At 36.0% G+C, this 23,036-nt stretch overlaps 2 protein-coding genes across 7 annotated transcripts in view; one reads left to right on the top strand and one right to left on the bottom strand.

Moving 5' to 3' along the window:
• DNM1L (dynamin 1 like) overlaps window positions 1–7,436 on the top strand; it is an 88,294-nt gene extending 80,858 nt beyond the window's left edge. For all 6 annotated transcript variants that reach the window (XM_069094842.1, XM_069094839.1, XM_069094840.1 and 3 more), the window contains 4 exons: window positions 3,910–4,083; window positions 4,288–4,397; window positions 5,509–5,668; window positions 7,181–7,436. In XM_069094842.1, coding sequence (XP_068950943.1) covers window positions 3,910–4,083; window positions 4,288–4,397; window positions 5,509–5,668; window positions 7,181–7,237 — 501 coding nt within the window. In that variant the 3' untranslated portion in view covers window positions 7,238–7,436. The remainder of the gene's footprint in view (window positions 1–3,909; window positions 4,084–4,287; window positions 4,398–5,508; window positions 5,669–7,180) is intronic.
• A 2,731-nt stretch (window positions 7,437–10,167) lies between these two features.
• On the bottom strand, window positions 10,168–22,777 carry YARS2 (tyrosyl-tRNA synthetase 2). The gene is made up of 5 exons (XM_069094843.1): window positions 21,908–22,777; window positions 16,660–16,827; window positions 13,219–13,374; window positions 12,633–12,803; window positions 10,168–10,383 (listed from the first exon to the last, which is right to left on the bottom strand). The coding sequence occupies exons 1-5, from the start codon at window positions 22,687–22,689 to the stop codon at window positions 10,224–10,226; spliced, it is 1,437 nt and encodes a 478-aa protein (XP_068950944.1). The 5' UTR covers window positions 22,690–22,777; the 3' UTR covers window positions 10,168–10,223.
• Between the last annotated feature and the right edge of the window lie 259 nt (window positions 22,778–23,036).

Below are 23,036 nucleotides of genomic sequence, written 5' to 3'. Positions count from 1 at the left end.
AGTTATATGCAGCCCTCTTTTCGTTCTTTGTATAGGGAGATGTTCATGTTCATAATTATATAATGGAGACTTAAAAAAAAAAAGCTTATATTTAATTCTAGAGGCAATAGAAAACTACTATTGGAGTGTGAGTAAGGAAGTGACATGGCCAAACTTGTGTTTAAGGAAAATAACTTGGACAACTAGAGAATGGATTGAGATGAGGAAACCTGTGGGAGTGAAGAAATTAAGGGTCTGAACCTAAGTGATTTTATGTGAGTAGTGAGGAAGGGACAAATGCAAGAGGTATCGTGGAGGTAGAAACAGCATACCCATCAGTTGGTTGTAGATTTTGGGGTGAGGGAGGTTGAGGAATAAACCTTGTAATTTAATTATTGAGAAGTTTTAAGCTTCACCTTGCCCCATGGCTAATTGAGTGATGAAGCAGCTAAGTGATACATAGTGCTGAGTGTCAGGTTGATGTTTCATTCCTCTGGAGCAGGGTACCAAGAGGAGGTCTTGCCCCTAGTGTTTTTTTCTATGACTTTTCTCAGTGGGAGAAAGAAGGTAGGCTCTAAGAAGAGTGGACTAATCCCCAGCATTCTGAAAGTGAGATCCAGAGGAGAAAAAAGGATTTAAATATCCAAACAGAGCTACTTAAAACCTCATCTACTTTGGTTTATGTTTTTAAATGTTTGATTTTTCTTAAAATTTGTATTTAACTTAAGAAATGCTGAGGAAATATTTTTAAATAATTGTGTTGCCTACGTTGATTTATCACTTATGGGGAGTCACTTAACTCCTAGACTTCAGTTTTCTCAAATTTGAAGAGAGGGGCTTTGGACTATGTGACCTAAAGGTTCTTGCTTTTTTTTTTTTTTAACTTTTTTACTAAAAGCCCTTGCAGTGCTGAAACTAAATGATTTTGTGATTTCGGTGATTTTATTGTTTAAGCAAGAATAAATATTATTCTCACTCTATCGATGAAAAAATCGATATTCTTAATAGTTAAGTAACTTATTCAGTGTCCATAGTTAACAGTAAAACTAATTGTAGCATTCATCTCTACTTATTCCTAGCTTAGTTTCCTTTATACTATACCAAACTGTCTTAAAATATAAATGTTGATGAATGTTGTCATTCCATGGCAACTATAGTCATCTCACTATGTTCAATAAATTTGTTACTTGTATGTCCTTGTCTTATCTCTTTAGACTAAGCTCCTTTAGGGCAGGTGCTATTTTACTAAAATAAATATTAACTAGTGGTGCCTAATGGTGCTTTGGGTAACATATTCTTTCTTCAGCTGTTAGGAAGTGGGAACTTGTTACCTGCTTCTTTTTTCTTCTTTCTCTTATTTATTTAATTAATTTATTTACTTTCAGTTTACAACATTCAGTTCCACAGTCCCTTGAATTTCAAATTTTTTCCACCTCCCTTTCCCACCTCCCTCCCCCATGGTGGCATGCAGTCAGATATAGGATCTACAGATACCTTCACATTAAACATTAGTTAGGTTGTAAAGAAGGATTATAACCAATGGATTGAACAATGGGAAAGAAGAAACAAAAGAAGAAAAAGAAAGAGATTAGGTAATTTGCTTCAATCTGCATTCAGACTCCATAGCTCTTTCTCTGGATGTGGACATCCCTTTCCATCTTGAGTCTTTTGGAGTTGTCTTATAACCTTACATTGCTGAGAGGAGTCCAGTCTATCAAGGTTAGTTGTCACACATACGTTGTGTCTGTGATTATGTACAAATTTCTCCTGGTTCTGTTCTTCTCACTCAGCATCACTTTATGTAAGTCTCTCCAGGTTATTATGAAGTCTGTTTGCTCATTTCTTATAGCACAATAGTATTCCATTACATTCATATACCACAACTTATTCAGCCATTCCCCAATTGATGGGCATCCCTTTGATTTCCAATTCTTTGCCACCACAAAAACAGCTGCTATAAATATTTTTGTACATACAGGTCTTCCTCATGCTTCTATGATCTCTTTGATATACAACCCTACAAGTGGTATTGCTGGGTCAAAGGGTATTAAATTATTTATAATCCTTTGGGCATAGTTCAGATTGCTCTTGAGAATGGTTGAATCAGTTTACAACTCCACCAACAATGCATTAGTGTTCCAATTTTTCCACATTCTCTCCAACATTTATCACTTTCCTGTTTTGTCATCTTAGGCAATCTGGCTGGTAAGATGTGGTACCTCAGAGTTGTTTTGATTTGCATTTCTCTAATCAATAGTGACTTAGAGCATTTTTTCGTATGCTTATAGATATCTTTAATTTCATCCTCTGAAAACTTCCTGTTCATATCCTTTGACCATTTATCAATTGGGGAATGACTTGTATTCTTACAGATTTGACTCAGTTCTTTGTATATTTTAGAAATGAGGCTTTTCTCAGATACTGGTTGTAAAAATTCTTTCCCAATTTTCTACTTCCCTCTTAATCTTGGTTACATTGGCTTTATTTGTACAGAAACTTTTCAATTTAATGTAACCAAAATTATCCATTTTGCATTTTATAATGCTCTCTACCTCTTGTTTCATCATAAAATCTTCCCTTCTCCATAAATCTGACAGGTAAACTATTCCTTGCTCTCCCAGATTGCTTATAGCATCAGCCTTTATACCTAGATTGTGCACCCATTTAGACTTGATTTTGGTATATGGTGTCAGATAGTGGTCTGTGCCCAGTTTCTGCCATACTGTATTCTAGTTTTCCCAGCAGTTTTTGTCAGATAGTGAGTTCTTATCCCCAAAACTGGGGTACCTGCTTCTTTTTAAAAGTTGAGCCTTTTGGTAGAAATTAAGAAATATTAAATGCAAAACTGCTTGTGCCAAATGTAGCTGTCATTGATCTTCACCACTATTATTAAATTCAATTCAGCAGGGTCTAGGACTATCTCTGAGAGATAGTCATGATATATTTCCATGACATATTTCTGTTGATTCTTTTCCCTCTCCCCAAAGAAACAGCTGTTCAGAACAAAATAAAACTCATTTTTATATACAGATCAGATCATATTAAAAATGAACATTTAGGGCAGGCAGCCTTGAAAGGAAAAAAAATCACAAAAAGGCAACTGGATTAGTTAACAGTAGGTGGACAGTCCTACTTTTAGTCACAGTCAGTTTGCAGGTTAACTCTATGTAGAAAAGCTTAGGTATAATGTTAAGTAACTGGCAGTACTACCTTCAAGGTGTGCTTTTGCAAGGTTTTTTTTTAGTTGAGAGGAAACATAAGTTGCAATCATAGCAATGTACATTAATTTATTTCATTTAAGAATTTTTGTTTTTATTATGTTCTATGAAAATTCAATCTTCTAGGCCTTCTGATGAAAACATAAGTGTTGAATAGCTTTATTCACCCCTTTCTTGGAAAGCTTTGAAATTTTGTGGTTTGGGGGGATAGTCTGGTCATAAGAAGATCCACGGAAGTTATCATGGGTTAGGATTAACATAGACTTCAGGATCAAGTTGTAGTTTTCTTATGGGTCTTTGTAATATTAATAATGAGTATTTGTGTTCCTGCTCACATTATACTTGTCCCTTGTTATCTCCCTTGACAATATTTGTCAAATTTTGTAGAGTTGACAAATTTTGAAATGTTAAGATTTTTATTAAAAGTTAAGGACCATGAATGAGACTGATATATTCCCTGTAATTTTGGAATCTTTTTTGGAGTGTGTCAGATCAAATGGATTCCAGATGTATAGTGCTTTATTTACACATTTTTGAGCTTCTGCCAGTTCTTTCTGGTCTCCAGAAAAAAAATATGATAAATCAAAATGTTAGGGGCTTGGATATGCAGAGTTCTATTCGGTGGCCAGTGAATGTGAATGTCTATTTAATGCCCTTTATTAATGAGTGTGAGATAAGGTTTGTATGTGTGTTCTCATGTTTTTTTTTTCAGATGGTACCTGTAGGTGGTATAGGTGATGGAGCTCCAGAACCAACAGCTGGCAACTGGAGAGGAATGCTGAAAACCTCAAAAGCTGAAGAACTGTTAGCTGAAGAAAAATCAAAACCAATTCCCATTATGCCAGCTAGTCCACAAAAAGGCCATGCTGTGAATTTATTGGATGTGGTAAGGATTTGGGAAGTGGGTGGATAATTAGATCTAAATACAAGACAAAATAATAATTTTAATAAACCTAAAAATTGAAGGATGACTTTTTTCATTTTAAAAGTTTAAAATTATTGGTTCAAAACTATTGTTTTCAGACCTTTTAAAATACTGTTAAAAAGTTGAAACGAGGCAAAAAGTTAAAATTCTATTTTTCCCTTGTAGCCTGTGCCAGTTGCACGTAAACTATCTGCCCGGGAACAACGAGATTGTGAGGTTATTGAAAGACTTATCAAATCATATTTTCTTATTGTCAGGAAGAATATACAAGACAGGTTAGTATTAAAATAGGCTACTGTAATCATGATGAATGCTTTCATTTTTCTATTTAAAACTGATAATTATGAATTTAGAATTTCCTTGACATGACCAAAAAAGTAACATTTTACTGGTTCACTTTTATGCTAAATATTAATATGCCTTAATATCAAGGATATGAAATTCATATAATCTAAAACCTAAAAGAATTGATTTTTACGTCTTTGGTAAACTACCTGACTTTCAGAAGAGTTGTACTACAAAACAATAAAGTAAAAAAATGTGTTTACTTTCTGGTAGAGATGTTAATTTTCTAAACCAGTGGTGCCAAACAAATAGAAATGGGGCCCACTAATCCATCCATAAGAATTCGTTAAGGTTGATTTAGTTTTATTAATTCATTCATTCATCAATTATTGACTTAGTTTTAAAATAAAATATCATTTGTTTCATTGTATTTTTATATTGTTAAATATTTCCCAGTACATTTGGGTTGGGCTGTCCTTAGGAGTGTTGTAGATCACATACTTGATACCTCTGCTTTTATCTGACCTCTCTGAGATTTCTCTTAATTCTACATATTTCTCCTGTTAAAATCAGAGTCACTTGTGATTAAGCAAGTAAGTAAATCAGGGTCACTTGTGAGTGAGTAAGAAGAAACACAGGTAAATAAGGCAAATAAAAAAACCACTTAATTGGAAAATTGCCATACATTTGACTATACAGTCCCTTAAGTCATATACAAATCCTTTTTGGCCTCCTACTTATTTTTTGTGTGTGTGTGCTTTTTTGGAAGGGGAAAGCAGGACAATTGGGGTTAAGTGACTTGCCCAAGGTCATACGGCTAATAAATGTTAAGTGTCTGAGACTGTATTTGAACTCACGTCCTCCTGACTCCCGGGCTGGTGCTCTATTCACTGCGCCACCTGATTATTTCTTAGAGTTGAGTTAATGTATATGACTCTAAAGGAATCTTGTAGAGGTCAGTTAAAAAATAAAATAGCAAAAGAACCTAAAGAATTGATACATAAATAGGTATGCTGTTTTCTAAACACTTGGAATTAAGCTCAATTTAAAGTTGAAAAATGATACAAATGCCAAAATTTCACTAACTTTTGTTATTTTCAGTGTGCCAAAGGCAGTAATGCATTTTTTAGTCAATCACGTGAAGGATACTCTTCAGAGTGAGTTAGTAGGACAGCTCTACAAATCACTGTTACTAGATGATCTTCTGACTGAATCTGAGGACATGGCACAGCGAAGAAAGGAAGCAGCTGATATGTTGAAGGTACAAACCAGTCAGCTTTTAGTTTTTACCAGTTTTTCATATTTGAGCTATTTAGATAATTTATTTAGAGAGAGTGTTTAGTCATGACTTAAGTGTTTCTATTATAAATTCGTCTCATTTGCCAGGCATTTGCTTTATACTCAAAGTATTCTGTTATTTAAGTCCAGTATTTGCTTATTATTTTAAGAATCTATCCTTCAGCCACTTTATAAGTCTGGGCACTGGGGATACAAAGACAAAAATAAAAATCCCAACCTTCAGTGGGTTTAATTTTTTTTTCTTTTTGGAGGGCAGTTGGGGTTAAATGACTTGCCCAAGGTCACATGGCTAGTAAGTGTTAAGTGTCTTGAGGCTGGATTTGAACTCAGGTTCTACTGACTTCAGGGCTGGTGCTCTATTCACTGCGCCACCTAGCCACCCCTGGTGGTTTTACCTTTAACAGGAAGCTAATTGGGGGACAGAGAAGGTACTAGCAGCTGTGAAAAATGAGAAAAGACCGCATACAGAATGTGCAGAATGTGGGTCTTGGCTGAAAAGCTTTGAAGGAAACTAGAGAGTAATCTAGAAGGGAGCACATGGAACATACACCTTTCATCTAAAGTGGAGCTATTAGAAACTTTGACATTATTTGCCAACCAATTAGTTCAATAGGGCAATTTAGAGGGATGACTCAGGAATTGCAAACTTGGGTAAGAGCATCGGTAAAAAAAACACAAAACAAAACTGAGCACCCACCCTAATGTATCTATATTCTTTTCAGCCCATTTTCTCATTTGTACAATAAGGATAAAAATATAGTTCATAGGCTTATTGAAGATCAAAAATGGTAATGTCAATTTGCAAAACTGCAATATATCTAATTAATTTTGAAACAACTTAAAAACCACTTTGGTATGTGGTTTCAGCAGCTATCATAGTTGAAAAAGATATCTTACCAATATACATAGAGGACCAAAATGACATGACTGTATCAGGATCAAGGTAGAGCTCATACAAGCTGAGAAGGCTCTATCAAAGCTCTGTAGATAAATAGTCTGTATGAACATTTGGAGTAAAGAGGTCTCTGAATTTGCACGTCTTATGTTTCTTTTGAGCTGTTAATTTTGCTTTGCTCATAGAGCACAGCACCTTCTTTGATGTGAGAATACCATACTGGTCAGTTTAGTGCCAGTGTCTCCCATGTTTCAAGATTGATTCCAGAGTTTTTCAGAGAGACCTTATGTTTCTTCTGACCTCCATGTGAGCACTTGCCTTGTGTGACTTTTCCATAAAATAATCTTTTAGGCAAAGGGTCATTTGGCATTCAAACAACATGGCCACCCCATTAGAGTTGGGAAGATAAAGTACTGGACACTGAGGACCTTTCTTGAGCTGACCTGCCAAACATTCAAATTTTACTGCAGATATTTGAGCACCACTAAACCTATGAAACCTGGCACTCCTTCCTTTAAGAAATTAAAGAAATGTCTTTAAACTTTTAATTTTATTTTTTACCTTTCTTTAATTTTATAGGCCTTACAGCGAGCCAGTCAAATAATTGCTGAAATTCGAGAGACACATCTTTGGTGAAGAAATGTACCAGACATTTATATAAGTGAAGATGCTGGTGACTTGTAATAATTATTGCAATTTCACTGGAGTATCATTTGTGAATTCTTCCTGTGTATTAATAACTGTAAATCTGCTGTGAAAAGTTTTGAGACAAAAATTTTGTTTTGCAGAAGAAACACAGATTAAATATTAAATATGAATAGCTGGTTCCCTGAAATGTTCCACATGTGTATGTGTATGTGTGTATACATATGTATGTATATATATACATATATATGTTATAGTAGTGCCAAGTTTCTGAAGCCAGTTTGCCTATAAGCTGTATAATCTTAAGTAGTTTCAAGCAGCTACCATACATAGCCCTTTGAGAAGAAATAGCAACAAACCATTTTGTTTGACTGTAAAGCATGTGCTCTACTATATCAGCTGATCTGGTTGATAGGTATGCAAGTTGCTAAAAGTTTGCCATAGAGTTTTAGAATCCACATTTCTTCAGATGGTTAATTCACTTTAGATTAGCTAACAAGAAAGCTAAAAAGCAAAAAGTTATGCTAAGGAATGTGAGTAGTGTATATGTGAGTACAGAACTCTTTCAATTCTGGGGAGAAAGTGCTTCAGTTCCATTGCTTTTTTTTTTTTAATGTGCACACATTAAATTTTGACTTTAAAAAAAATTCATAATTCTATCTTCAAAAATACTTTCCTCCCTGTTCTTTAAGGACTGTGTGAAATAAGTAATATCAGAACTATTTCTAGAAATAATTATATTTTGTATTTGATGACTTGAGAGGTGGGGGAAAGGTGTTTCAAAGGGAAAAATATCACCTATTTTTTCCAAAATGAAGGGAGGGAAAGAAGATGGAAGTATTGGATATATCTTCTTTGTTAATAACTGCTAGGAGAGGTTCCCAAAAGACTAAATATAGGAAAAAAAATACCTTGTTATACTTTTGACTTCATTAGAGGATTACATCCCACTTAGTCAAAATTAAGCTTTAAGATATATATTAAAAAAACAAAAACCACCAAATATATATCAGATTCTTGAAACCCTTAAAAAAATGGACCAAAATTAGGAAACATTTCCATTGTATCAGAAGGCCTTGGGCAACATTTTACTAATAAGCATTTCAGTTATGCTTAATATTGTACTAAATATGTGACCTTGATAATCTAGTCCTTCTGTTTTGAGGTAAGTCATACACATGTAAAATCCCTTATCTCTTGTTCCACATGTCAAATAATGTTCAATTAAAATTGAAACTTAATATATCTCTCATTACCTCATTTCACATCCTTGCTATCAGGGGCTAAGTAGTACCAGTGACAGATTATAACCTGTTTCTCCTATTCTGTCTCAAGTGTTGGGTGAAAATGTTATATTTGGTGGTGACATGTAAGTGAAGCACCAAGTACAGACATTTCTGTTGTTATTGTAAATAAAATCACTGGTGTGAAAGAGTGCACTTTAAATCAACAAATGAGTAATTCTGAAATTTGTTTAAATTCATTCTCAAGGGGAGGGGTTATAAAAGCTATTTATGGTCAATTCTAAATTTATTGCAAGGTTTTTGACCCTGACCTGAAAAACGAATTTGAGAGGCAGAAGAAAAACAGATGTTCTCTTATAATGCTAGTTTTGCTCATTATTTAAGAATGCATATGGTATATATTAATCATAAAATCTTAGAACTGGAAGGAACCATTGAGATCATCTGTTGTAGCTCCTCCCTCATTTTCCAGGTATTCACTCACACAAAAATGCACAGAACTTAATGGCAAATTTAGATACCTTGACTCATTTCCAAACCCACATATTCTTTCCTTACCTTTAAAAATTATCGAGGTCGTTGTCATAATTCTTGGGTGCTTCTTAACCAAAACCCCAATTTAACTTATTTAGCAACATTATTAGTTTGGGGTCTTAAGATCTAGGTTCAGATCCTATCTTTGCTACTACTTGTCTGATCTTGGCCAAGTGACTTGACTTCTACTAATGAAATTTTTTTATTTAATCAGATTATAATCTGCATTAGTGGGGGCTTTCTTCATACTGTCAAAATAGATGCTTGATATATCTGAATAATTAGCCTGAGACAAAAAGATATTGAGTCTAGAAATATAAAACTAAGTAGGCTAGTATAATGTTTGAGTCATCTTAAGACTTGAACCTCCTCTGATGATTCTATGAACTTCAAATTATACAATTCTGTACTTGTTGAGAGGACAGACTTAAGTAAAAATGATGGAGCTGTTGCTTTTTCAATAAACTCCTGTAACCTTTTTTTTTTTTTTAAAGCAATTGGGGTTAAGTAACTTGCTCAAGGTTACACGGCCAGTTATTTCTGGGTGTGGTGCCAAGTATCAGAGCCCGGAATCGATCCCCAGGTCATCCCGACACTGGGGCTGGTGCTCTTACTTGCTGTGCTACCTGGCCGCCCCCCTGTAATCTTTTAAATCTTCAAGGCAGATTATTTATGACCTTCAATATGTTAACTTTTCTTTCCCGGAATTGAAATTATGACTCAAATAACCCCTTATAAATATTAATGTATCCCTTCATAAAGAGGAAGATGACAGGTTGTTTTTAAAAATTCTTGTCTTATAGAATGACTACACGAACTAATGAAATATGCACCCGTTTCCCACCAATTGTAAACATATAGTGTAAAAAGAGTAATAACTCTTCATATTTGCTTTTCCTTCATCATAGTCTGTATAGGAAAGGTAAGTTCACATAGGAAATACTAGAATTCACTGACCCTACTACTCTTCTTGATGTAAATAACATTTTTCTTCCTCAGATTGTTACAAATTATGTTTTTTTTCCCCACAGAAATAAAATATTTATCAATCAACCTATGTAAATATGATAAACTGGTATACCAAATTATTTTTTCATCTGATGACGTACTCAAAGAATAAAGATGCTAAAGCCAACTCATCTGTAGACTGCTAGCATAAAATTTTTATTATCAGCTAGGGTTTTTTTTTTTTTTCCTAGTCACAGTTGAAGCCACTTTATAATGTAGAAATTTCTTTTTCCTATCTTGAGTAGCGAAAGTCCATTTTTGAGGATATGTTGTCCAACAACTAGAACACTTTCTGGATTAGTTACTTGTTTGTGGTTTATACTGACTCCTCCATCTGTAATCATCTGGTACCTAAAAACAGATGTACATAAAGTAAGCTGATGTAATTAAAATTTAAATATAGGTTAACTATATATTTAGTAGGTCTCCAACTTATAGAGTTGTTATGTACTATGCCCTTATTTCACTTGTTTCCCTAAAGGACCTTTTAATAAATAGGAAAAAATGCCATTGCTAGAGGGAACACTTTTTTTTTTTGGTCTCTTCTGTAACATAAAAGTGTAGCACCTGGGAGTCAGGATACCTGGGTTAAAATTCTAGCTTTTACCATTATAACTATGCAAACTGTATATTCAGAGTCAATATCTTCATCTGTTACTATACTCTAACAATAATCATGGTGGTGGTTAATTATTTTTCAGACTTTAAACTATCTTACATGTAAATATGATTATGTTTTATTCCCATTTTCTCTTTTCATACTTTAAAGTGGAAAGTACCTATTGTTGAGGGAAGAAAAATTAGGTTGCAATCAAGGTCTTCTGATTGCAATATTGTTCAATTAGCATATCTTTCTAAAGTTAAGAACAAGAAAAAAGATGAGATAAATATAGTAAATCAATAATTATCAGTGCTGAAAACTACTTCACTAAAGGGAAAAAAAGGGACTAAAAATGTTAACAGGTTTCCCAGTTTCTCCCAAGCTCTAATATCACATTTCCAGTGTTGCTACCTGGATCACCTAGACATTTCAAATTCAACATATTCAAAACAGAACTTTCCTACTCTTCAATAAAGTAATTTTCTGATTTCCTTGTTTGTATGCTTTTGTCATTCTGGTTAGCTAAACCCACAACCTCATAATATTCTTTGGCTCTTCACTGTCTTCTGCTCATTCAATCACCAAATCTGATTAATTTTACTCCTGTAATTACTTCCTTGTCTGGCAAGTGTTTACAGGGCAGTCTTTTTGAACTCCTTGTATATTTGTAGTTAAAATTCTCTATCAAAATGTCAATTTCCTTCTTCCATCCATTTCTGACTTTCTGGTACCAGTAACAAGTTGGAATTATTGTCCTTTTATTTTTATTCTTCTGACTTCATATTCTGATCTTTGTTCTAAGAAATTGTAGTCTCTCTATATTGGCTATAAACAGAATGACTCAAATTTCAAATCAGTAATTTCCTATCAAAATATATAATCATTTAAATTTTCTGATGTTAATCAGTGCTTATATCCAGTAACTTCCAGTTTTAGAAAGTGTACATAATACATAAGAATGATTCCTTGTGGTCTCTTTCCTGCCTCTTGAACCATTTCGAATGTATTCTTTACCATCTTCCCACCTTTGAACTAAAGTCACACAGTATTAAAGTATAAGTTAATTTAGTTTGTATGGTTCTATAGTTATTTGGTCCTTCATGTTATTTCTGTACTATATTATCTACAACAGATGCTGGTAGTACATTGCTAAAATTATTTTTGTGGTGCTTTTTACATATTTATGATGAGCACTGCAATGAAAAAACAAATGTTCCATAAAGTGATGTTTCTTTGGACACACAATAAAACCAACTCTGCTAATAACCTTTCTTTGACTTTCTCAGAGTATGAACTCTTCTCATGTATGAACTTCCCTTGCAGAGATTGCTTAATTTTGTAGGTTTCTTTACTTTAAGAATGTTAATATTACTCTTAGTCCCTTCAGCAGGATTGAACATATGTTTATGGCAAAGTGCTGGGCACAAAAGTACTGAATACTTTTTCATTTAACGTGGATCTCAAATTTAAAATACCAAAAGCTAGGTTGATATTTATCAGAAGTCTCAAACCCATGATTTTGGGGGGGAGGGCAATTGGGGTTAAGTGACTTGCCCAAGGTCACAGAGCTAGTGTCTGAGGTCACATTTGAACTCAGGTTCTTCTGACTCCAGGGTTGGTGCTCTATTCACGGCACCACCTAGCCGCCCCTGTGATTTTTCCTTCTGGTTCCATCGTGCAATAAATGGAAGGGACTGTTGGCTATTTTGTATTTTGCTTTGATTTATGAGGTTCTCATGGTCAAAGAATTCATCAACTTGCCGATACACTGATGATGAGTTTCTCCCTCCACTTAACTAGGTAAAATCTTGAGAAAGCAGTGCCAGGATCCCTCTACCAGATCCTCCTGACATAGTTTTAAGAGACCTGGACATGACACCTCAGCATAGTACTTTTTGGAGGTAAAAGTATAACAAAGTAAATAGTTATGTCAAGGGAAAAAAAACAAGCTTAACTAAAAATTATGATCTGAATGATGCCTTTGCACATAGAACCTTACCCTCTTGGGCCATCTGGAATGGCATTTGCTTTGCGACATATATCTAATACGCTTGTTCCAGGATCAAGAACCAATTCAGAGAATGGAGCTTCTTTAAATAGCTCTTTTAACTCTTCATCAGACATAATCTCTAGTGCATCTATACTGCAATGATAAAGGGCTTGTGTACACCTGAAAAACATAAATTTCAAGTTATTCAAACGTTTTAATAAATGTTGAAATGATAAAAGTTGCATTTTGGTCCTACAGCAATTTTAACAGTCATAAAATTTTCTAAATGGAAGGGATCTTAGGAATTATTTAATCCAATACTCTCACTTTATAACTGAGGAAATATTCTTAAAATGTGCAGGTCACACTCCTAATTAGTGCCAGCTCTAAATCTCAGTTCAATTCTTCTGCCTATAGCAATTAATCTTTTCATTAAAGGGCTGTATTTAATCCTGTCTTCAAATGAAAAAGAAACCTATCCCATTTCATGTAAAATGTTAGGTTTTTCTAAATGTGATATGGCTTCATATACCTTCCGGATTGGCTAAAGTTTCCTACATAATTATGTTGGGTATTGATGATTTAAAAAGATTACCTTTTGGCAGATTCCAGTCCTTCTTGGCCATGAACAAACTTTGTTACTTCTGTTGCAAGTCGTATTTGAGGTCCCCATTTTTCTGGTGCTTTGGTATGCATCTGCATTATATGTTCAATCTCCGGAAGGGGTAGAAAAGTGAAGAGTTTAAGGTACCTCAGAGGAAAAAAAGCAGTAAGATGTTCTGTATTTTTCATGATATTTCCATAATATTTTCTAGCTTCATTACACTTTAAATATCAACCTTCAAATATCAAGGTGCAAAGAAATCTTAAATATCAACCTTCAAATATCAAGGTGCAAAGAAATCTCTAATGTTTTGAATGTTGATGCCTAACTACAAAGGACCAAAATCATTTTGGATCCTCAAAAGACAATTTTTATCAAACAAAAAATTACTTTTGCCTTTTTTTGACTTGCCCAAGGTCACATGGCTAATTGTGTTAATTATCTGAGGCCAGAATTGAACTCAAGTCCTCCTGACTCCAGGGGTGGTGCTCTATTTACTGCATCACCTAGCTGCCCCTCAAACAAAATTTTAGAAAGCCCTTGTGAAACATCTGAGCTTTAAAACTTTATGATATGATTACTTAAAAAAAAAAAAACAAACCCAAAATACCAAAATAGACACAAAGGTCCAATATATACAAAACTACTCATAGCAACAAAGAACTGAAAACAAAAGTGGATGCTGCCATTTGGGAAATGGATGAAAAAAAAATTACATGGCATATGAATATAACAGAATTACATGTGTTAATTACTTGGAAGAAACAATAACTTAAGTTTCATGCCAGTCATTTTCTACTGACAAGGGGCTAACTCAGACCACCTAACCTTGACCAATGAAATGACTGAACTAGCTTCCCTACCATTAATTAGTTCTTTGTCAGTTGAACACAGTTTCATGAGCACATACCTTACTTCTCTCTTTTGTTGGGTTTTTATTCTACGGTTTTTGAAAATAAAGATGCTTATTTTCTTTAAGTTTTAAAGAACACAGAAGACTAAGAAGTTCTATAGCAGTGAATGTTGAAATGGGGAAGTCAAGCATTTCAAGCTAATATGATACTCATCACATAGCTACATCATTCAAGCCTACATTGAAAATGCAATTAAGGAAATGCAAAGGAAAAGTGTAGTCGAAAACAAAAAAATGCCAACAAACATTTGCTGCTAAAGAATTGAATTAATAAACAGAAAATAGGCTACAAAATACTTCAGAGTATAAATCTGGTTCTCTACAATGCAGCGTATGTGTCTTGAAGTTACAAGAACACTAGTAAAAATAACTTTAATCACCATGACTCGAGAATAAACTTGGAAAAAGATCTTTACATTGAAACTCATTTTTTCCATTCAAGCTATGTACCAAAACTATTCTTAGAAGTCCAGGTAAACCTCTAAGATTTTCATATCTTCATCAAACTGTAAAAAAGTTTCCTCTTCCTAAAAATATTATTTCATATAACTAGTATAGCTATTGGCACCCAGACCTGTCAGCTACTATAAAACTAAAATAGAATTAAAATTTGGAAGTACATGATGACAAAGAAAAATTCACTATACCACAGATTTAATGGTAATTCTGATAGAAGGCAAAATGTCTAGAAATATCTATCCCACTTGGGCAGGTGATGGACTCATAGATGAAGAGCCAGAAAGGACTTCAAAGTCCAAACTGCTTACCGTGTCTCAGAGAGGGAGATTTACCCAAAGTTACATAGTGGGCAGTTGGAGAGAGATTCAAACTCAGGTCCTCTGATTCCAAACCTAGCACTCCATGCTAACCATCCAGTAATTAAAATACTCACACAGTTAGGTTGTTTTAAATAGCTTTGTGATACTGTTTCAGTTATTTTTACGTTAATTAAAAAAACCTAACAAAAATAAATTTTTTTTCCTCTTTCCTATTAAGAGGAAAAAAAAACTCATAACATGCATAGGCAAGTAAATTTCTGCATCCACTATGTCCAAAAAAAATCAGTCTTATTCTGTACCTAGAGGCTGTGGAGATAACCAGTGGTATCAATTCTCTTGTATCATGGCCACTGTGATGATATAATGTGAGTTCTCAAGTTTTTCAAAGTTTTTTTGTTTTCTTTTTTTTACCACATGGTTGATATTGGATAAATTGTTCTTATTCTGCTCACTTCACTTTGCTTTACTCTTACAAGTCTTCTAAGATTTCACTGAAACTGTCCCTTTCAACATTTCTTAGGGCAAAATAGTAATTATTACATTCCTAATATATTTATCTCTTCACCAAACGATGGATACCCTCTATGGAATTACAAAAAAAAAGCTGCTGTACAAAGATTTTTGTATATATGGGTCCTTTTCCTTTATTTGATCTGCCTGGGGCATAGGCTTAGAATGACATTGCCAGGTCAAAGGGCAGGCATAGTTTAATGACTTTTTTGGGCATTTCTTTTCTTTTTTTTTTTTTTTTAAAGCAATTGGAGTTAAGTAACTTGCCCAAGGGTCTTCCCAACTCTGGGGCAGGCACTCTTACTCACTGTGCCACCTAGCTGCCCCTAGGGTATTTACTGCTTTCCAAAAAATGCTTACCAGACTAACTTGCAATTTTTTCTTTTCTATAGTATTAAAAATAAGTACAACACTATATATACACATGATAGATATTTTTAAATCATGCACCAAAAAGCCATTATATAGTATCATTAACTACTATTACACTTTTTCAAAAGAAATTAATCAAAATTAACTATGTTGTTGCTTAAGTCATTTTCAGCTGTGTCCAACTCTGGTTTTCTTGGCAAAGATATGGGAGTGTTTTGCCATTTCCTTCTCCAGCCCATTTTATAGATGAGGGAAACTAAGGCAAACAGGGTTAAGTGACCCAGGGTCTTGAACTGAGGAAGATAAGTATTCCTGACCCCAGGCCCAGTACACTGCACCATTTTATAAATAAAATCTTTATAGAGAAATACTATTCTAAATAAAATATTTAAGTAAGAAGAATATCATATTATTGTACCATGAATGCAATTAAACTGCGGATGTTGCCAGTCATGCTGACATCACTTACAACAATTGACATTTAATTTATAATAATGTGTATGTATGTATATGATATATATATACACACACATTAAATATACATTATACACAGATGTAAAGAAAATCCTTGTGGTAAATTTTTATATACACACAACAATTTAAACAAAATCTGCAAAGGATTTTTTTTTAAAGTAACCAGTAAGTCTAATAGACATACTGTGGGATAAATTGCTAATTAGTAAGAGAATCATACTGGTTTACTTAAGCATTTTAAAGAAATTCAGTTACTACATGAAACAGAATCAATATAGAACAAGGAACTTAATGCTTAAAAAAGTTAACCCATAATTATGGACTTCTACCTTAGATATGTAATTTTTCTGTAGCAAATTACATCTTTGAAAAACCACCACTTACCTTTCTATGCAATCATCAGGTTGTCTGACAAAAAACTGATAAAATTCAAAAGGAGAAGTTTTGTCTCTGTTTAGCCAAACAGCATTGCCAGCAGATTTTCCCAGTTTAGCTCCAGTTGTACTAGTAATCAGAGGAACAGTGATTCCAAATACATCTTCCCCAGTCACCCTATTTATAAAGAACATCATATTCTCATTATGTTATGTTTCTCATTTAAAGTTGGCTTCTGAAGCCCAAATCCCCCACATTAGAAATATAAGCAGCACCAAAACTAATTAGGGTGATAAGCAAAATAGATACAATTTATATTCCACCTCTTAAGCTATGTAGAGCTGGAAAGGCACACATACATACACTGGTGATTGACTCTGCCAAAGATCTGAAACTAGGATTTGGATCTTAACTACTAGTGTGGTGTCCTTTTCCACACTGCCTCCATACCTTATCTAATCTATTTAACTAGCACTTGTATTAGTTCTTCAACTGCTGCACTATGAAGAGGCCAGTGATCTACTGGGAAACCTTTGCACCTCAAAATCCTTTTACAAAAATACAGCTCATGTTTTTTGTCCTTTAAGGTTTACAAAAGAATTTTCCTTATTAAACAAATCTTATGAGGTAGGTAGTAAAAGCAGTACTATCTGTATTTTAAGTGGACATTTTGATTTTATAACACCTTTCCATTTCTTAATGTGCATAGCATGTTTTTAAAATTAAAATCAATTATGCTTTGTGAAATATATTTTAACTCCTCTTAAGACAATTAGAAATATCATAATATGCAGAATGATCATCAAGAGTAACTAATTCCAAAGCATTTAAACATAAGGAGCCCCATTAAAAGAACAGTCTTTTTCTACATGGTTTAGACTCCTGGTCTATCCAGTGAGGACTGTCATCAAAATAAATAAGAAACATTATAATATTTTTTTTCTTTTAATTTTTCTTCAAGATTGGCAACCTTGTGCCAATTTTGAAGGTTCCTGGTCAAGAAGATATGAGTTGCCAGACATGTTGACTTTAATTCTGGAATAATTTTGTTCTGTAGTACCCATGTAGCCCTTGTTAGATTTACATAGAGAATATTTTAATACAGAAAAATTTTAATAATTATATGGATCATTAGCTAAAATCATACATGAAGATTTCAGTCTTGTTATCTAGCTAGTTTCTGTGTCTTTTGGAGTGGTACACCAAAAATTTAAGTGCCAGAAAATTTAAAGAATTGGAAGAAACTTTACATATCATATAATTTAATCCTCCAATTTACAGATGAAGAGGGCAGGGAGGTAAAATGACTTACCCAATGTTACAAGCAAGTCATGAAGCATATAGTACCAAATCTAATTTCTGCTCCCAAGTTCTTTCCACTATGCCATACGCCTTTTTTAAGCTTAGCAGAAACTAATTATGAATTGACATTTCATTTTATGATAACCTGTCAATATTGCCACTCGTACATAGCATAGTACATTGTACTCTGCTGCCACTAGACCTGCTTACTATCTTGAGCATTGGAATAGTTTGGGTGGAAGGAGGAATTACTGATCACCAGGACATCCACCTACCCTATATATGGCCCAGGAAGCATCATAGCTAGACGTTCACAGCTCCCTCTTGGGGCTTACCAAGAGGTTTTCTTGAAACTAACACTTAAATGAATCTCTATGGGAGACTGACCCACCTTTGCCATTTTTCTTTGCTTGAAGAGGGAAAGATTTGCCTAGACACAAAACCAATCTGTCAGTGCCTATATATGTATTTTTTTAATGTGAGGAAATAAACAGTACCAACTTTTCTGGACTAGTAGAATTGGCTGTTTTTATGATAGTTTGGGAAAAGTTATAAATGTATTCTCATTACCAGTATTCACTAGTAATACCTTTTGTGACTTAGATCTCTATAGACTGGTTTGTTTGTTTGTTTGTTTTTTTTTTTTGCTTTTTGGAGAGGGGAAGGTAGGGCAATTGGGGTTAAGTGACTTGCCCAAGGTCACATTTTTTTGGTGTTAAGTGTCTTAGGTCGTATTTGAACTCAGGTCCTCCTGACTCCAGGGCCAGTGCTCTATTCACTGCGTCACCTAGCTGCCCCTATAGACTGTTTTAACCTGGATATTATCTACAACAAAATTGTACTCCAATGTCATCATTAAAAGGTAACCCTGGGCTGCAACTAAATCCAAAACCTAATGTCTCATTGAGATGAAAAAAGTTTTCCGTAAGGGCAAATAGGATTTGGAGTTGAAAAAACTTAAAGATCATTTAGTTCTACTATTTTGTTTTACTTAGGGGAAGTGAAGCTCAGAGAATTGAAGTGTTTTGTCTGAGAGCCACAATTTAACCCAGATCCTCAAACCTAGTGTTCTCCGCATTACATTACATTAATTCTGCATTTGTCATACAAAGATCTGTCTAGCCAAACTAGAGTTCGACAACAGAAGACTGGCCACCCAGTGACGATTTTCTGTTGCCCACACAGCAACTCAAGAAAGCGTGTGTAGGCAGGATGCAATCTGTGTAGAAAGTTTTCACATCAATTATGTGAAAATTTTTAAAAATTTCAACTTTTAAAAACTTTTAAAAAAAGTTGCCCATAGAAGTCATACATGAAAACTAATTCTGCTTAACTTTGTTGTTACAACAGACTCATGAGGGGAGGAGGGTAGAAAACCAGAACCTAGACATGAATGTGATATGAAAAACAAAAATATCAATAAAACTTTAAATATAAAACAGCATTGTGAACTTGGGGAAAAATAAATATATAAGCAAAAAACAAAAGGAAACTTATTTTGAATGGATCATATTTTTAAAAGCCACCTTTCATCAGCGCAGAAAAAGTCCTTTTATGGCATCTGCAATTATATTATTCCAAAACTTAATCACTGAAATTCTTACATTACTGATTTGATTACGTTATCTAAAAGGCTTAAAATTATACTACCCTGTTATACACTTACAATAAGTATAGTGAGTTCCCAGTCACCGGAGTTAACCAAGAAGGGGGACCAATCATCAGGAATTCATATTTCTGGTAGGAACGGAATTAAATATCCTTCCTCAGATCTAATTTATCTTGATTTGTATTATGCACATACTCTTATATGTATTTTTTTTTATCTGTATATGTCTTATATTTGTATTCCAATCTTAGTCTAGACTGAAACCTTGTCTCTTTGAAGACTATGCCAGCAGAACACAAGTTCTACTGAGTCCCTAAGAAGATGGTAAGATTTAAATGTAAGTGTAGTAATGGACTTATGCAGTCACCTAGCTAAATTCTCAAAGGCTCATCACCAGGTTAGCTGCAGAATAGTGAATTTGGGGACCACAAAATCACCCTGCACTGGTGGATGGAGTGTCCAGAAATATCAAATCATATTACCTTTAAACAGTGAAGTAACTATCAGTGTCTTATCATCCTCGATAAATTGAGGTCCCTGAAGGTAGAGACCATGTTTTGCTTATCTTTATTTTTCAAAGCCACCAAACAATATATGGGCCAACAGTTAACCATGTCTGCCTTTAGAGAAATGGTTTGGCTAAGTTTGAGAAGATTTATCCAACTTCCTGCACCCTCTTAGGGGACAGGACCCTCCCAGCTCCGGAAGGCTCTCCCCACCCCCAAGTTCCAGAGACTCCCTTGGTGGGTGTGTCATATGGCCCACTGTATGTAGCCAGTCCCAATTATGTTCACATTCCACCTCAGCCACTTTCTTGCCATTTGCCCTACCTCCCACTGTGTTCTTGGGAAACCTGCGGCCTTGAGGTCACATGTGGCCCTCTGGGTCCTCAGGTGTGGCCCTTTGACTGAATCCAAGCTTCACAGAAAAAGTTGCCTTAATAAAAAAAATAAAAATACTTTCTTTTGCTTTAGTTTTTGAGGAGAAGGAAATGGCAAACCACTCCACCCACTATTTTTGCCAAGAAAACTCCAAAAGGGGTCATGAAGAGTCAGACTGGACTGAGCAACAAAATGCAGATGACTCACAAATTTATATACCTAGCCAGTCCTAATGTCTCCCTTGACATCATGCTCTACATCATCAACTGCCTACTGGGTATCTCCACCTAGATGTCCCATCAGCATCTCAAACTGTACAGAACTCATAATTTTCTTCCTGAAATCTGCCCCTCCTCCAAACTTCCCTTTTTCAGTAGACAATACCATTATACCTCCTGATACCCAGGTTCACAACTTAAGAAACATCCTGACTCTTCCTCTCCTAATTGCTAATAAGTTGCCATATCTTACTGATTCTACTTCCTCACCTTTTCTAGCTTCCATCCTTTTTTCTCTATTCAAATAGTCATCACAACCATCTCATTTCAGATCACCTCCCTGCTTGCAGTCTTGGTTCTCTCCAGTCCATCTAGTACACAGCTGCCAAAATAATTTTTCTGCAGGATGCCGTTTGATTATGTCACTCCTCTGCGCAAAATATTTCTTTCAATGGCTCTGCAACAAAATATAAACCCCTCAGTCTGGTACTTTAAAAGGTTTCCACAGCTTGGTCTGAACCTATTTTTTCAGATTTACTTCATAGTATTCTGCTTCCAAAACTTGTTCCAGAAAAACAGATCAACTACTCTTCCCTAAACTCACCATTTGTCTCTCACTTCAGCACCATTCCATGGGTTATGGCCCATGCTTAAAATGTATTTTTTTTATCGCCTCCCTCCCTCAAGGATCTCCTTCTTCTGAGGTTAATTTTTATCCCTCTTCAAATTTCCTCGAATTTACTTATCTGGGTCCAAGTAGAACCTCAATGACTTGGGTGTGGGGAGGTGGTTGGAGGAGAGAGCATAACTATTTTTTCCATTAGTTCTTCTTTACTGCCTAACATGCACAAAATATAGGCTTACGTGAATTACGTTAAATCATTCATACATATTTATTCCCAAATCTAAACCAAGGTTGGGGAATCCCCCCGATTCTAAGCCTTTTACCTAGCAGAGGCAGCATGGTATGGTATGAATAGCACCTGTCTTGGAATCAGAAGATGCGGATTTGAGTACTGCCTCTGACACTCCATAGCCTTATATGACTTGTGGGCAAGCAACTTAACCTCAGTAGGCCTCAGTTTCCTCACCTGCAAAATGGAGATAATATCTGCATCTACATCCTTTATGTTGTGAGGCTCAAAGGAGACAGGTAACGTTTCTAGACCTGTTTAGTGTGCACTGCCTCTGCCCAATCCACCTCCCACACAGAGCCAAAAGAAACCTCCCGCACCGGAGGCCCATACTTGTGGATGAATTCATATCCAGACACTATGTTGCCCAGCTGGTCGGAGCCTCCCAGCTGGATGCGGCACCCGTAGCGCTGGTGCAAGTAGTAGAAGTCGTAAGCCTGGAGGACCTGGTAGAAGAACTCGGCCAAGCTCATGCCCTCCGGGCTCTTGAGACGAGACTGCACACAGTGACGGCTCAGCAGCTTCCCCAAGCGGAAACAGCCGCCCACGGCGGCCAGGAAGTCCACCAACCGCTGCTGCGAGTACCACGCTGCGTTGTCCAGGACTGTGAAGGTGCCCCACGTCCGCCCATCGTGGAAAAAGCGCTGGTGGTGCGCGGACAGCCGCTCGAGGGAGTCCCGCAGGGCTCGCGCGTTCTCCTGCACGCGCTCTGCGTTCAGCGCTTGGCGCTCTTTGGTGCGGCCGCTGGGGTCCCCAAGGCGCGCGGTGGCCCCGCCAACTACAGCAATCACGTGGTGACCCGCGCGCTGGAACTGTAGCAGCCCCAGCACGGTCAGGAGGTGCCCCACGTGCAGCGAGTCGGCCGTGGGGTCGAACCCGCAGTACACGGTTTGGGCGGTGCTAGCCTTCGCTCCGCGGGCCAAAAGCTCCGGCAGCTCCAGGTCGACTCCCTTTGCTGGGAAAATCTCCTTGAACAAACCTCTCTTTCTTTGCGTCATTAGCAGGTCCTGAGTCCCTGAGTGACTCTCACGCTGACCTGAGGACCAGGGCTCAAACAGTTTGCCCAAGCTGAACCGCCGACTCAGCCAGAAAAATCGCCACCTGGGCGCAGCCATCTTGCCTAGCAGGCAGGAGAGCCTCGCAAGGCATGGTGGGATCGTGATCCAGTCCCTGCCTTCCTGGGTCCCCTGGGTCCTAGACAGCTCCCATTCCGTCAGTGAAGTCCAGGAGACTGAGGTGGGAATTCTGATTCCGATAGTTCCTGACTGACTGTGTGACCCTTGGGGAATCATTTAAACTCGTACACCAGGCAGTTCTGCAACTGACGGTGTAGATCTGCGTTCTGTTGGAATTTCTCTCAACTTCTGCAAGACAAAAATGACAGTTCTAAGAGTTTGAGTTGCTCTGAGAGGTTTAGGCATATTGGAAAAGGATTGAGTCTCAGATCAATCCCGCATGCATT

This window comes from Petaurus breviceps, unplaced genomic scaffold, assembly GCF_028583685.1.
Source record: "Petaurus breviceps papuanus isolate PSGF00001 unplaced genomic scaffold, PetGlider_PUasm1.0 221, whole genome shotgun sequence".
Taxonomy (NCBI): Eukaryota; Metazoa; Chordata; class Mammalia; order Diprotodontia; family Petauridae; genus Petaurus; species Petaurus breviceps.
This window is presented reverse-complemented; position numbering and strand designations above follow the sequence as displayed.

Bases quoted from the DNA above. Each gene is read 5' to 3' on its own strand.
- YARS2 (XM_069094843.1), bottom strand. From the start codon at position 22,689: ATGGCTGCGCCCAGGTGGCGATTTTTCTGGCTGAGTCGGCGGTTCAGC. The intron at 13,375-16,659 runs GTAAGTGGTGGT...TTTTCCTCTGAG, and splicing joins CCTGATGATTGCATAGAAAG to GTACCTTAAACTCTTCACTT. The intron at 10,384-12,632 runs GTAAGGTTCTAT...ATCTGTTTTTAG, and splicing joins ATTCCAGATGGCCCAAGAGG to GTACCAGATGATTACAGATG.